Source organism: Tupaia chinensis, unplaced genomic scaffold, assembly GCF_000334495.1.
Source record: "Tupaia chinensis unplaced genomic scaffold, TupChi_1.0 Scaffold138115_2, whole genome shotgun sequence".
NCBI lineage: Eukaryota > Metazoa > Chordata > Mammalia > Scandentia > Tupaiidae > Tupaia > Tupaia belangeri.
The window spans coordinates 161,797-176,090 of record NW_006198015.1 but is presented as its reverse complement, the minus strand read 5'-3'; the positions used below and the strand labels follow the sequence as shown (position 1 = coordinate 176,090).

Below are 14,294 nucleotides of genomic sequence, written 5' to 3'. Positions count from 1 at the left end.
GTTCGAGTCCCAGACCTGGTGACTTGCTTTCTCACTTTCCTTCTCTCTCCCTCTGTCCCTCTCTGGTCAAATTAAAATAAATGAATAAATAAATAAAGTAATTCTTTATTTTTTTTAAAAGAGAATACATTGCCTTACATCATAAAGTTCGTCTCTGCTTGAGTGAAGGTCAGGGGATGAGTATTCCAAGTCTGTGGCTCGGCTCCACCTCATCATTCAGGGCCTCAGGTTCCTTCCAGATTGTTGCTGCCGCCTTCCATCCTAGGGATGTCTGCATGGTTGAACCCAGCTTTCCATGCCTAGATAGTGGCCAAGGGAAAGGGAGGTGATATGAAGGGGGCACACTCCCGATCTGAAAGCTGCACCCAGCAGTGGTACACAGCCTTCCACTCTCTTGGCGAATACTTGGTCATGTGGCTCTACTCAACCTCCAGGACCTCAGAAATGGGACCTAACCAGGTTCCCAAGAAGAGGAGAATAGATTGTAGGGTGCACCTAGCAGTCTTACCCACAACAGCCTTTATGTTTTTATGTTTCCATCAAAATCCAAATATTTTACTGAATACCATGGGAAGTGGCCATATTTGTTGCTACAATCCTGGAAGGCTTGGTATTTTCATGAAACATCTCAGGATGGGATATTTTACAGTTGAATTCATTCACACCTAGTTTGGGGCCATCCCTTGTGTGCTAAGTTCCCTGTGAGCTCCAAGGAAAGAGCGTGGACGAGGCAGGCCGGACCAGGTAGCCAGAGCGAGGACAGGTCCAGAACCAGGTTACCGGGTCCTCTTCCCCTTAAAAAGATGCAGTCATTTGTTATCTATCCTGTAAGTGAAGTTTTCTTACCTTTTCATCTTTCTATTAAAAACATGTCATGGGACCAGCAGTTAGCATAATGGCTACATTGCGGGACTCCCATGTAGCCAGCCACGGTTCAAGTCCCGGACCTGGTGGCTTAAACTCACCCTGGCCGCGTGTGCGTGCATGCCCAAGATCCCAAGAGGAGAATGGAGGAGAAGGGATTGCACTGTGGCCATCTCCCCGGGAGTTGATTTCTCGCTTTCTGTCTCTCTGTCTATCTCTGTCTGTCTGGCGAGCACACATGCTCTATAGCAAAAACCTCTCCCCCCCCAAAAAAAATCATGTTGTAATGAGGATAGTTAGGTAGGAAAACATCAGGAAGCAGCCAGATGCCCTGAAAACCTGGGTCGCCTCAGCAAACACTCTCGGTAGTGAAATTCCATGTTTAAAATGGGTAGCAGAGCTTTCTCAGAGCCTCGAAAATTGCCAACCAAAACAATGGCCCGGAGCAGAAGGTTTGGCTCTGGGTGATGGACAGCCTTCCTTTACACGGCTTCGTGTTGGCAGGCTCATTGTCGGTCTGGACGTTTTATTTCTCAATTTGCAAACATTCATGTGTTTCAGCCTCAGGCAAAATAACATACCCTCTGTGTTATGGAAAGTCAAAATTCCCCCGCGCCATCCGGGAACTTTGTTCGACTAAATTGCACGTCAGGATTAGCATTCTTTAATCTTAAAACACTTTTTAAAAGATGGATATTTTTTGCGTTTTGCTGTATGTTTTTGGAAGATAATAAACCCATCTCGGCAGTCATTTTTCACACACGGCCCAAGTGAATCAAGCGTTCAGACAGCAGGGGTTCGCCCGGCCACCACTTGTCTCCGCCTTCTCTCATGCTGTTCTTACCGTGGCGAAGTCCTGTATCTGTCCACTTCTATCCAGCTGGAAAACGGGGTCTGCATTCCCAGCTATTTCATTGCTCAAAGGACAGTGTGGGTGTTTGCTTATCTCATCACTCAGGGAAAATGAGTATATGCCCAGAAGCCATTTCATTGTTCAGGGAAATTGTACATTAGTGACTAAGAGGGAAGTTATCTCTTGATTTACCACATGGACTTCACGGCAGAAATATAATCTCAGATCTCGTCAATAAACTGGGTTTTGTTTTTTTTTTTTTAGATATTTATTATCACCCCACATTAAACAGGATAGTGTATGTGCAAACTGCAGAGTTATCTGTAAAGCACAGCCGAGACCGTGGTTACCCTATTCAGTTCACAGTTTTCCTAAAGGGAGGTTTACCAGAAGTCAGAAAAAGATTACTGGTTACCCTGGGAAAGGCTGGGGTAGAAAAGTGGAGGAAGTGTGGCAGAATGAGGGGTGTGGTGTGTCAGGGCACAGGAAGGTGGCTGTCCCAGGAGGTCAGAGCACATTGTTAGAGGGGACAGGGCGTGGTAAGCCTCAAATGAGAGGGTGTGGTGAGCAGCCAGGGTCAAAGTCGGTGGGGCTAGGGCAGGGGGACAGCTGGGCGTGGGTGAAGGTGGCTGTGTGGAAGAGCAGTGTTGAGTCAGTAGCCTTTTATTATTATTATTATATTTGGTTTTTACTTTATTATTTTTTAAAGTCTATTTATTTCTTCTATGAGAAAGCAAGAGCGTGAGAGAGGCACTCCCAGCCGGGTCTTTATGCCATGATCAGCGCCAGGCCCAGCCAAGCCTGGCTCACAGGCGTGCAGGCCCTGCGTGCACAGGGAGGTCCTGGGCCGCGAACCGGGGACCCCTCCCATGGAACTGCTGTTCCGTCCCCTGGCCACTGGAGTTGCCTTTTAAGTAGATCCTTCTGGCTGTGGAGAAGCCAAGGTTAGAAAGACTGAGTGACTGAATAATTAAATTACATGAGGAGCCTGTCACCGTCCAAATAAACACTGGCCACAGCCAGAACCCAGGTTGAGGCTGTGAGGAAGCCCCAGGGGGAAGACTCTCAAGACTGAGGGAAGGTGGGTGATGTGGGGCGGGGAAGGGACACGTCAGGACTGCTCCCACCTAGAGCACAGTGCTGTGTGGGTGTTGGTGGCTTCCCAGAAAAGGCAGGCCAGGAGGGGTCGGGAACTGAGAGGGCAAGGCTGATCCCCGGGTGCCCGCAGCAGAGTCATCCTGAAGAAGTGATCGAGCCAGGACTTACTCTGGGCAGGAAAGGCCATGACACACTTGGGGGCCTGCTTGGCACCGATGGTGGGAACTGTTTTGACTGTTTGGCGCTGAATGACTGCTAATTCTCCGTATTGTCATTTTAGGAAACCATACCACCCTAAACTGGAAGCCTTCGTGAGTCACATGTCAAAAGGATCCGGAGCCTCTTTTGAAAGCCCCTTAAACTCCCTGCCTCTTTACCCCAATCACCCGCTGTGTGAGATGGGAGAGCTCACGCAGACAGGTACGTGCGAAGCCTTCGCATGTTCGTTCTTCCACTCACACACGGTTGAAGCAAACCAGGGGCACAACGTTTGTGGGAAGTATGTGTATGAAAAGATGTGCATAAATTCAGGAAGGTTTTGTACCGAAGTAAACTTTCACTTCTTCTTTCTTCTTTCTTCTTCTTTCAGTTTAGGGTGCATGGCGCTTGCCAGAGAACGACAGAGAGAGGGAAAATGAGAAATCACCCCCAGGGAGGCTGGCCACACCGCAATCCCGTCTCCTCCATTCTCCTCTCAGGATTTTGGGCACGCATGACATGTGCCTGGCGTGGTTTTTCAGGCTGCCAGGTCTGGGACTTGAACCACAGTCGGCCATGTGGAATCCAGTGGCCTCACACTATGCGACCTGCTGACCCTGTACTTTTAAATTTTTTTAATTAAAAATGTTGCCAGAGGGCACAAGCACTTACCAGAGAGAAAAAGCTTCCCACAGTGGGGCGTGGTGGTGCCACAGGCCTTTTTCCTCCATTCTTTCTGTTCTGTCTGGATTTGAGACACACATGCATGCCCACCTGTTACATTTTTTTTAAGACTCCTGGGTCAGGATTCGAACTGCAGTTTGGCCAGGTAAGATCCAGTTCCCTTAACCACTGAGCTACTGGGCTGCCCTGAACTTACACTTTAATTCTATTTTCCCACAAATGTTCTGAAGTCCTCTCATAATCTTGAATATGATACTATGGGGCTCAGAGGGGTACAGAAGGTCTGGCACCTCCAGAGCTCAAAATCACCAGATATCTAATTAAACTTGTAATCTCTAAAACTTAAAAATGACCTTTTTCTTCTTATTAAGACAGAATATGCTCATGAAATGAAATTAGGAAAGATGGTTAAGCAAAAGGAAGAAAAATTTAAAGCACCCATAACCCACCAAAGAAATAGACCCTTAATAGTTTCTTCCTTTGCTGTACACACACACACACACACACACACATTTTTCTAACTCCTTTTTTCACTCAACAGTAGATTGTGATCATCTTTCACTATCAAGAAATGTTTACCCATGGGACCAACAGTTGACATAATGGCTATGTCACTGGACTCCCATGTAGTGGACCACGGTTCTAGTCCCAGACCCAGTGGCTTAAACTCACACTGGCGCGTGTGCATGCGTGCCCAAGATCCCGAGAGGAAAATGGAGGAGAAGGCATTGTGGCGTGGCCATCCCCCCGAGGGGTGATTTCTCACTTTCCATGTCTCTGTCTCTCTCTGTCTTTCTAACAAACGCACGCAACCTATAGCAAAAACCTCTCCGAAAGAAAGGAAGGAAGGCAGGCAGGCAGGCAGGCAGGCAGGTTGACTGGCTCACTCATAACATCATTTGTAATGGCAGGATACAAGGTGTTTAGCCCATCCCACATTCTGAGATATTTCCAGCAAACCTCTGTAGGTTTTAATGTGCGAGATCTCAGAGAGAGTGCACGGCAGATCCCCACTGCACGTGGGGCTGGTGTGGATGAGTTCTGGCCTCACAGAAGCACAGCTTTCCCCTGCAGCCCTAAGTGAACTGTCAGTTCACCATCATAGTAGGATGGGGAATTACCTGTGGGGTCACTTCTGCTGGGACGAGAGGAACTGCTGGTCCCCCAACATGTTCCAGTTTCATTTCTTCCATCTGAGACCTCGAAGGACCTTAGTTTGGTCACCAGCCTTCAGGGAGGAGTCAGGAAGACCAGCTGGCTGTGTTCTGTTTTCCCAGGCCTTCAGCATCGCAGGACCTCAGCCTGGATGGAAGGAAGGTCTCTGTCCTGAAATTGGCCCTTCTGGGTTTGCAGGGGTTTTGGAAGTGATCCACGGGGGAAGTGTTGGGTGGCAGAGTGGGACAAATGGAAGGTGCTAGAGGAAGAGCCTTGGATAAGGGGTTGTGTTAAAAAACCTTGACATGGTGGTTAAAGTGCTGGATTACCACGTGGCCAACCATGGTTTGAGTCCCTGAACTGGTGGCTTGGGAATCACACCAGGTGTGTGTGTGTGTGTGTGTGTGCCCAGAATCCCAGGAGGAGAATGGAGGAGAAGGGATTGTGGCATGGCCTTCCCCCCTGGGGGGGGGGGAGGGATTTCTCATTTTCCCTCTCTCTGTCTCTCTTCTCTCCAGCAAGCGCATGTGCCCTATGGCAAAAAGCTAAAAAGAACAACAGCAGCAGCAGCAAAGTACAGATATCCCCCATTTATATTGCATTTCTGGAAAATTCAGTGGATGGTAATGTTATACAAAAAATGGTTTCGTGTTTATGGACACACACAATAAAAACAGAGTCAGGTTCTATGGGCCAGAGTGTTCAAACAGGTTTTTCACATGCGGGACTGTCTCGGGGTACATGCAAAGATCACACGGGGCAGAGAACATACTGTGTGCCAGGACCCCGTCCCCCTTTTCCTGCAGTAGCCCAACCCCAAACCCACCCCAAGGCGTGCACCACTCTTGCTGAGAAGTGCTGCTGAGACTGTCTGGCTGCACATAAAAGAAACCAGCTCAAGCAAAAAAAAGAAATGTATTCTAAGGATTCAGGGATGACTCCCACACTCCCAGGGCAAGAATGTGACCAGGTTCCTGGGATCAGGAATAAAACAACTGCCTTGTCCCCGCCTGTCTTGCTGGTCCCTTGTCTGAGAGCAGAGTGGCAGAGCTAGCAGGTCCAGAGATGACCTTGCCAGTCCAGGTTCTTGAGAGAGAATCCCTGAAGGTTTTCACAGGTCAGTGTCCTTCTGCTCTGGCTAAGGGGTCAGGACGACTGTGTGGAGAGCAGGGAGGGGCAGCCTCTGAATCCACAGATTGTTCTCCAAGGGGAGGCAGGGGCGCAGGTGACCTTCACACGCTTAGAGATCGTCGCTCATTCTGACCTTCTCAGTGACCTATGGTCATCAGTGTCTGAAGCAGTATGACTTTAGAAATCATTTTTTTCAGGGCCATTTGTCCCTGTCTCCTCATTCTCTACTAATGGTCACTTTTATCTTCTACTTCCAATATCATTAGCTGCTATAGCCATTTATAGCCGACATGCTTAGGGCACACACATAACTACATGATCAGCCGCGCCACCAGGGCCTGCCTGCTCTGTTCGAGATGCTTTGGCAGCTGCTGTGTAGGAGGAGTAAGATGGCCAGATGCATGAGACCCCGTCTCACCTGTCCTAAAGGAGCATGCAGGTGCAGGGGACAGCGTGCATGGAGACACCTGACTGGAATGCTGGAAGCTGGAGGGTCTTAGGGATAAGCACAGGCTTTGGAACCAGACAGACCTGGAAGATGGGGCTCACAGGACCTTCCCAACAGGGCGGGGAGTTAAGTACACAGAGAGGGCAGCGTGTCTAGCTCTGTGCCAGCCTGTGACAGGCTGTGAGTGGGTGCAGCTAAGGGGATCAGAGTCCGACGGCATGAGGGAACAGGAAGTTCTTCATTTGATCCAGGAGAGGAAGAAGGCAGCGCTAGAGCCAGGGCTGGTGTTCTCATGGCAAACAAGAGGGAACGGCAAGGACGAGTCATGGAGGTGCAGCAGAGATGGAGGGAGGCCCCATGAGCAGGGCTGGAGAGCACAGCACGGGGCTCAGACGGCCCGAGTTCCGCCTCTGCCTCTTCTTACCTATGAGTGGCTCAGGGTCTAAGTCTCTGCGTCTGTAAATAAGGAAACCGGGATGAGGACAGCAGCGTGCCTTCTCCATCGCGAGTCTGTGGGATGAAATGAGAAGGCCTGGCACTCAGCAAGCACTCCGAGTTTCACATACGTAATGTAAGAAAAGAAGGCGGGGGCCCGGCAGGTGGCGTGGTGGTTAAGGGCGCTGGACTCCCACATGGCTGACCATGGTTTGAGTCCTGGACCTGGTGGCTTGCTTTCTCACTTTCCATCTCTCTCTCTCTTTCTCACTTGGTCCCTCTCTGGTCAAAATATAAGTAAGTAAGTAAATAAATTTAAAATAAAATCTTTCTTTCTTTCTTTTTTTTTTTTGGAGAGGTTTTTGCTATAGGGCATGTGCGCTCACCAGAAAGACAGAGAGAGACAGAAAGAAGGAAATGGGCCCCCTGGGGGGATGGTCACGCCACAATCCCTTCTCCGTTCTCCTCTCGGGATATTAATCCCACACACACATGTGCCCGGCGTGAGTTTAAGTTTCAAACTGCGGTCGACTACATGGGAGTCCAGCCACATAGCCATTACGCTAACTGCTGGTCCCAAAATAAAATATTTCTTAAAAATGACTATTAAAAAAGAAAGAAAGAAAAGAAGGTGGGCTCAGGGGTGCACTGGGCCAGACGCAGCCTCTTCGTGTCCCTCCGTCGCTGGGTGGCCTCGCTTGTGCAAACTGTTCAAGAAATGTTAGCACCTGCTCCAGTGCAGGTCCCTGAGGGGAACCAGCCCTTAATACTGTGTACAGTAGAACCCAGACATCGGTCCTGATTTTTATTTTTTTAATATTTATTTAACTCCATTCGTAATTATTTTTTAATTTAACCAGAGAGAGAGAAAGGGAAAGTGAGAAAGCAAGCCAGCAGGTCCAGGACTCGAACTGCAGTTGACCATATGGGAATCCAGTGCCTTGAACCACCATGCCACCTGCCTGCCGCTCATGATTTTTATTTTAATTACCTCTAGGGTGCGTGTGCTCCCCAGAGAGAGGGAGAAAACGCTCCTTCCCCCGTGGGGCACGGTCACACTGCAGTCCCTTCTCCTCCATTTCTCCATCCTGCCGGGACTGGGGGTGGGAGCACACACACATGCATGCCTGGCATGTTTTTCAAGCCACTGAGCCAGGGTTACAAACTGCATGGCTGGATGTGGGATCTGGCTCCCTGAACACTAGGCTGTGGGCTGTCCCCACCCTTCATGTCTGTGGCTGAGCTGGTCCCCTCCCTGGGCCACACATTTCTGTCTGTCTCACATTCTCAGCCCAAGTTGTCTCGTCTGTACCGTGGAACTTCTCAAACCGTGTGGACCTCTGTGTGCTTTACACGGTCAGAGGGCTCACACCCATAGCTGAGGTTCACCCTGTCCATCTGCAGGCTGGAGCTGAGCTTGCTTTTCTCCTGGACTGCCTTCTCCTGATCAGACAGACGTTCTCATTTTTTAAAAAAGTCAATTTATGGGACCAGCACTTAACATAATGGCTATGTCGCAGAACTCGCATGTAGCCGACCGCAGTTCGAGTCTTGAACCTGTGGCTTAAACTCACGCCGGGCGCGTGTGCGTGCATGCCCAAGATCCTGAGAGGAGAACGGAGGAGAAGGGATTGCTGCATGGCCATCCCCCCTGGGAGGTGATTTCTCGCTTTCTGTCTCTCTGTCTCTGTCTTTCTGGCGAGCGCACGTGCCCTATAGCAAAAACCTCTCAAAAAAAAAAAAAAAAAAAAAAGAAGTCAATTTATTATTCTGTAGTGGCCATTCAGCGCTAAAACCGTACTACAAATCAAGTCGAGATTCTTGCTTCTGCCCGTGTTCCTCGTCTCACTTCTGTGCCCGCTGTTACCCGTCTCGCGCATGCCCTCTTCACGTAAAACACAGCAACTGTACTCCACCCTCCTAGTTTCCCCTCTTTCTTTTTATTTAAAAGGAATATAATGAACACACTATTCTACGCTTTGCTTTTCTCATCCCTTCCATCGGGGCACATAGGAGGTCGTTCCCAACGGCACAGAGCGAGTCCTTGCGGGCCAGCCTGTGGCCGCAGCCCCAGCACACTGGGCAGGGCGGCCTGGAGTAAGCGGAGCGATCCTCTTGGGCACATCATGGAAGACGGGTCAAGGAGGGACCCCCCGCCGCAGGGACACAGGAAGGGGGCGTGCAGCAAGCAGGCCGCTTTTCCTCTTTATCTGGCTGAACCCCTGGGCCGTCAGTCCCGCACTAGGAAGGCTCTCCCCAGGCTGGTGCGGGTCTCAGCTGAGCTGCCACGGCTGAGCGATCCCACCCCCCAGGCCCGGCAGTCACACCTTCCCCGGGGAAGGGCCAGTCGAGAGGAGGGCAGGGAGCCAGATGATCCTCGTGCTCCCCACAAAGGTGGTGACCGCAGAAGACAGGATCCCACCCCGCACCCTACGTGGGCACCCACAGCAGGCTCTCTTCACAAGCTGACATAAACCCATTCTCACGGCTTCCCTAAGGTGGGGAAACGGGCTCCGCGAGGTTATCTTACCCTGACTAGAACGTTCCACAGCCGGGCTCTGGCTCTACCTACCCTTGCCTCTCCTTGGGCTGAGCCGGTAGTGAGGAACCTCTGTCTCCCGTTGCAGGGGTGGTGCAGCATCTGCAGAACGGCCAGCTGCTGAGGGACATCTACCTGAAGAAGCACAGGCTCCTGCCCAGCGATTGGTCCGCGGACCAGCTGTACCTAGAGACCACCGGGAAGAGCCGGACCCTGCAGAGTGGGCTGGCCTTGCTCTACGGCTTCCTCCCAGACTTCGACTGGAAGAAGGTTTATTTCAGGCACCAGCCCAGTGCTCTCTTCTGCTCCGGGAACTGCTACTGCCCAGTGAGAAACCAGTACCTGGAGAAGGAGCAGCGACGCCAGTACCTCTTACGTTTGAAGAACAGCCAGCTGGAGAAGACCTACGGGGAGATGGCCAGGATCGTGGACGTCCCCACCAAGCAGCTCCGGGCCGCCAACCCCATCGACTCCATGCTCTGCTACTTCTGCCACAACGCCAGCTTCCCCTGCACGAGGAACGGCTGCATCGACATGGAGCACTTCAAGGTGATCAAGATGCACCAGATAGAGGACGAGCGGGAGAGGCGGGAGAAGAGGCTGTACCTGGGGTACTCGCTGCTGGGGGCCCATCCCGTTCTCAATCAGACCATCAGCCGGATGCAGCGCGCCAGCGAGGGCAGGCGAGAGGAGCTCTTCGCCCTCTACTCCGCTCACGATGTCACTCTGTCACCCATCCTCAGTGCCTTGGGCCTCTCGGAAGCCCGGTTCCCAAGGTTTGCAGCCAGGTTGATCTTTGAGCTCTGGCAAGACAGAGACAAGCCCAGCGAGCACGCCGTCCGGATTCTGTACAACGGCGTGGACGTCACATTCCACACCTCATTCTGCCAGGACCACCAAAAGCGATCTTCCAAGCCCATGTGTCCCTTTGAACACTTGGTCCACTTTGTCAAAAGGGACATGTTCGTGGCCCTGGGTAGCAGTAGTTCTAACTATTACGATGCATGTCACAGAGAGGGGGTCTAAAAGGTCCACGATTCCGCACTGTAGCATCTTTGCCAGCTCTGAGGGCTGGGAGAGGCCCGCCCCACTAGCGTTCTGTGTTGCTAGGGTATATAGAATTGTTGATGTGTAAAGGCTGCAAGTTGTGTTCGGGAGCCACAGAGTGCTTGGGCTGAACAGGAAGCAGATTGCGGTCCTCTGGTTCATACGTTACTTGGTACAAAAAGGTCAGTTGGCCAAGAAAAGGAGGTACCTATCATAGCCAGACTTTGCTAAAAATGCCAGAATCATGTGGCCGATGCGAGTTTGCATTCTCCTTGGCTGCCATGGTATTGTATGATGAAACCAGCAACCCTCACCCAACATGTTCTTAATCTCGGACAATTTTACTTAGTCCTTAACCCGTGAAGAATTTTCCCGAAGTGATTGAGCTAAAACAGAGGCTGGTAAACTTTTTCTGTCAAAGGCCAGGTAGTCAAGACGGTAGACTGAACCAAAAGGCCACACGCAGTCTCTGTCACAGCCACTCATGTCTGCCTTTGTCACCTGAAAGCGGCCACAGGCAGGACGTGGGCTGTGTCCACAGGCCCTGCAAGGGGAGTGGTGGCCATATTTGGCTCAGGCTGCAGCGTGCCGGCCCCTGGTCTACACCGCAGGCTCCACTACAGTTGCACTTCCAGCACTTTGAGAACCAGCTGAATATGGAGACTTATTCAGTGGTTCCTCCAGTGACTTCTAGAAACACAGAATTTAGTCTGTATCTGACACTAAACTCCAGAGGAAATAGACATCGCATCAGAATGGAGTGTAGAAACATGACTAGACTCACGTCTGACGTTCACGATGATTGTGGTACGAGGTAGTTTGAAGTACGTTTTAAACATTTGTCTGCTATGGTCTATTTGCTGTCTACGCTGAAATTTTTGTACCTTATTTAGTATTTTTTATAGGCTAGGGGAATATTTTCTAAGACCAGTTTTAGATGTGCTCTTATCCTGATAGAAATAGTCACTTTACCTGTTTGATGGTTAGAAGGAAGCCCGAAGCCGAATTCAGGTATTTTCTTCCCCCCCAAAAAAGAAACTAATGATGGTTCATTCCGCTTGTCAAGCTGTAGGATTGGATCAATTTTTAAATCATTTTCGTCCGAGTCAAAAGATAAATTCTGATTGATTTTTAAATACATTTTTGGAAGAACTTTGTTACTAGATAGATAAAGAGTCTTTATAAGGTATTTTGTATATTAGAAGCAATTGCCATTGAATCTGTGATTTCTGAATTCATGGTGCTCGTTCTACTCTAAGAAATGTCAAAGTGCAAGTGAGATTCTTCGGCGTGGTTGGCATTCCAGCTCTCTCTCCATTTCTGTCCCATGTTGCATTTCATTATGTCTGTTTCTTATAATAAATTTTTGAAGAATACTGCACAGCGAATTCGGTCATTCTAGTTCTTTTCAAGGGAGAACCAGTATTTTTAAAATTTATCATAACTGCTTTGTTTGTTGCTAAAAACGATGTGTTATCTCTAGACTATTTAAAGCCAAATTGAGTTTTTATTGCTCCCACTCTTGATATATCTGAATTAGAACTGCTAAATAGCCTGTAGGCTTAAAAAACCAAAGCGAATCAGAAGACTTTTTAAAAATCAATTCATGGAACCAGCAGATGGCATAATGGTTACATTGCTGGACTCCCACGTAGTTGACCACAGTCTGAGTCTCGGACCCAGCGGCTTGAAACTCACGACAGGTGTGTGTGTGTGTGTGTGTGTGTGTGTGTGTGTCTAGGCAGCTTAAAACTTACGCCAAGAGGAGGATGGAGGAGAAGAGATTGTGGCATGGCCCTCCCCCATGGGGGATGATTTCTCATTTTCTGTCTCTTTGGCATGCACATATGCCCTATAGCAAAAATCTCTCTCTCAAAAAAATTTTTTTTATTTACATTTTTAAATTTCATTTTCTTTTATACATTCAATCACATTATTTAGCTTACAAAGTGAACATTTCAACATGTGAACATTTCTCCCTTGTCCCATATCAATTTCTGTTGGTGAAAGTAAATATTTTGGCTAGGAGCCAACACTGGAAGCATAGCTGGAGGTTTTGCTTCCTAAGACATCGGATACCCCGGGCATTGAAATATCTCCCTCCAGGGAGCAGAGGTGGCATGTGGCCAAGGCTCTGGACTCCCACACTGCGATTGGAGTCTCAGACCTGGTGGCTCACTTTCTTTCTCTCTCTTTCTCTCACACACGTGCCCTATAGCAAATTTAATAATAAGAATTTAATTTTTTTAATTGCTAAAAAAAAAAAAATAAAAACCTCTTCCTTTAGATCAAGTTCTGAGACACTTCATTCCATAACAAACACTGAGCACTGAGTTAGGATGAATGGTTTCTGGGCAATGGTCTAACGTCTTAATTCATGACAGTCCTGGGTGTGCGTGTGTGTGTGTGTGTGTGTGTGTGTATATATGACTTCTTTGATGTTATGATTAAAGTTCATACATGCTCAATAGAAGATAAACATTACTGAGAAATCTCACCTCCAGAAGTAACACTGAGTGCTTGACAGCTATTTTGAAAATTCTCCACGCGGATGCAGAAATAGATGTAATTTTGAAATAGGAGGCCATCATTTGACATAGTCACGCATTGCTTCACGAGAAGTCGTGTGGCTGGGCAGTGTTGAGGTTGTGTTTGCATCACAGAGCGCACCTGCCTACACAAAGCAGGTAGCGGCGCCCGCTGCTCACCTGGGCTGGGGTCGTTGCTAGGCTGTAAGTCGGGACGGCCCGGCACTGTGACGAGTACTGCGGGCAATCGTAACATGATGGCTTAGCATTTGTGTATCTGGATATATCTGAACATAAAAAAGATACGGTAAAAAATATGATAGAAAAGATTAAAAAGCGACGGGACCAGCAGATGGCGTAATGTTGATGTTGCTGGACTCCCGTGTGTAGTTGACCACGGTTTGAGTTCCAGACTTGGTGGCTTAAAACTTACGCCGGGTGCATGTGCATGTGTGCCCAAAATCCTGAGAGGAGAATGGAGGAGAAGGGATTGTGGCATGGCCATCCCCCTTGTGGGGTGATTTCTCGCTTTCTGTCTCTGTCTCTCTCTGTCTTTCCGGTGAGCACACACGCCCTATAGCAAAAACCTCTCAATAAAAACCCCAAAACAAAACAAAACAACACAAAAACTCATACTGGGTGCATGTGCATGTGTGCCCAAAATCCTGAGAGGAGAATGGAGGAGAAGGGATTGCAGAGCTGTCTCCTCTGGGGGATTATTTCTCACTTCCTGTATCTCTGTCTCTCTAGCAAGTGCACACATCCTATAGCAAAAATCTCTCTTAAAAAAATATACAAACACATAGTACAGCTGTGTAAAAATATTTTATCTGGGCCAGCAGGTGGCATGGTGGTTAAAGCACTGGACTCCCACATAGCCCACTACAATTCAAGTCCCAAACCTGGCAGCTTTCTTTCTCATTTTCTCTCTCTCTAAAGTCAAATTTTAAAAAAAAATAATAATTAATTAAACTAAATTAAAAATTCTAAAAAGAAAAGAAAGAGAGGCATGGTTAACACAGGTTAACATGGATGCAGCTGCCACCAGAGTAACAGGGCATGCTCTTTTACAGTAAACTTTTTTTTTTTTTTGAAATTTTTGTTATAGGACATGTGAGCTCGCCAGAAGAGACAGAAAGTGAGAAATCACCCCCAGGCGGATGACCATGCTGCAATCCCTTTTTCTCCATTCTTCTCTCAGGATCTTGAGCACACATGCATATGTGCCAGGCGTGAATTTTAATCCTCCAGGTCTGGGACTTGAACTGTGGTCAACTATGTGAGAGTCCAGTGACATAACCATTACACCATCTG

The 14,294-nt window shown here is 48.7% G+C and overlaps 1 protein-coding gene across 3 annotated transcripts in view; it reads left to right on the top strand.

The window, feature by feature from the left end:
- PXYLP1 (2-phosphoxylose phosphatase 1) overlaps window positions 1–11,833 on the top strand; it is an 83,362-nt gene extending 71,529 nt beyond the window's left edge. For all 3 annotated transcript variants that reach the window (XM_006161081.1, XM_006161082.3, XM_014592665.2), the window contains 2 exons: window positions 3,096–3,235; window positions 9,494–11,833. In XM_006161081.1, the coding sequence (XP_006161143.1) occupies window positions 3,096–3,235; window positions 9,494–10,431 (1,078 nt within the window). In that variant the 3' untranslated portion in view covers window positions 10,432–11,833. The remainder of the gene's footprint in view (window positions 1–3,095; window positions 3,236–9,493) is intronic.
- The last annotated feature ends 2,461 nt before the right edge of the window (window positions 11,834–14,294 follow it).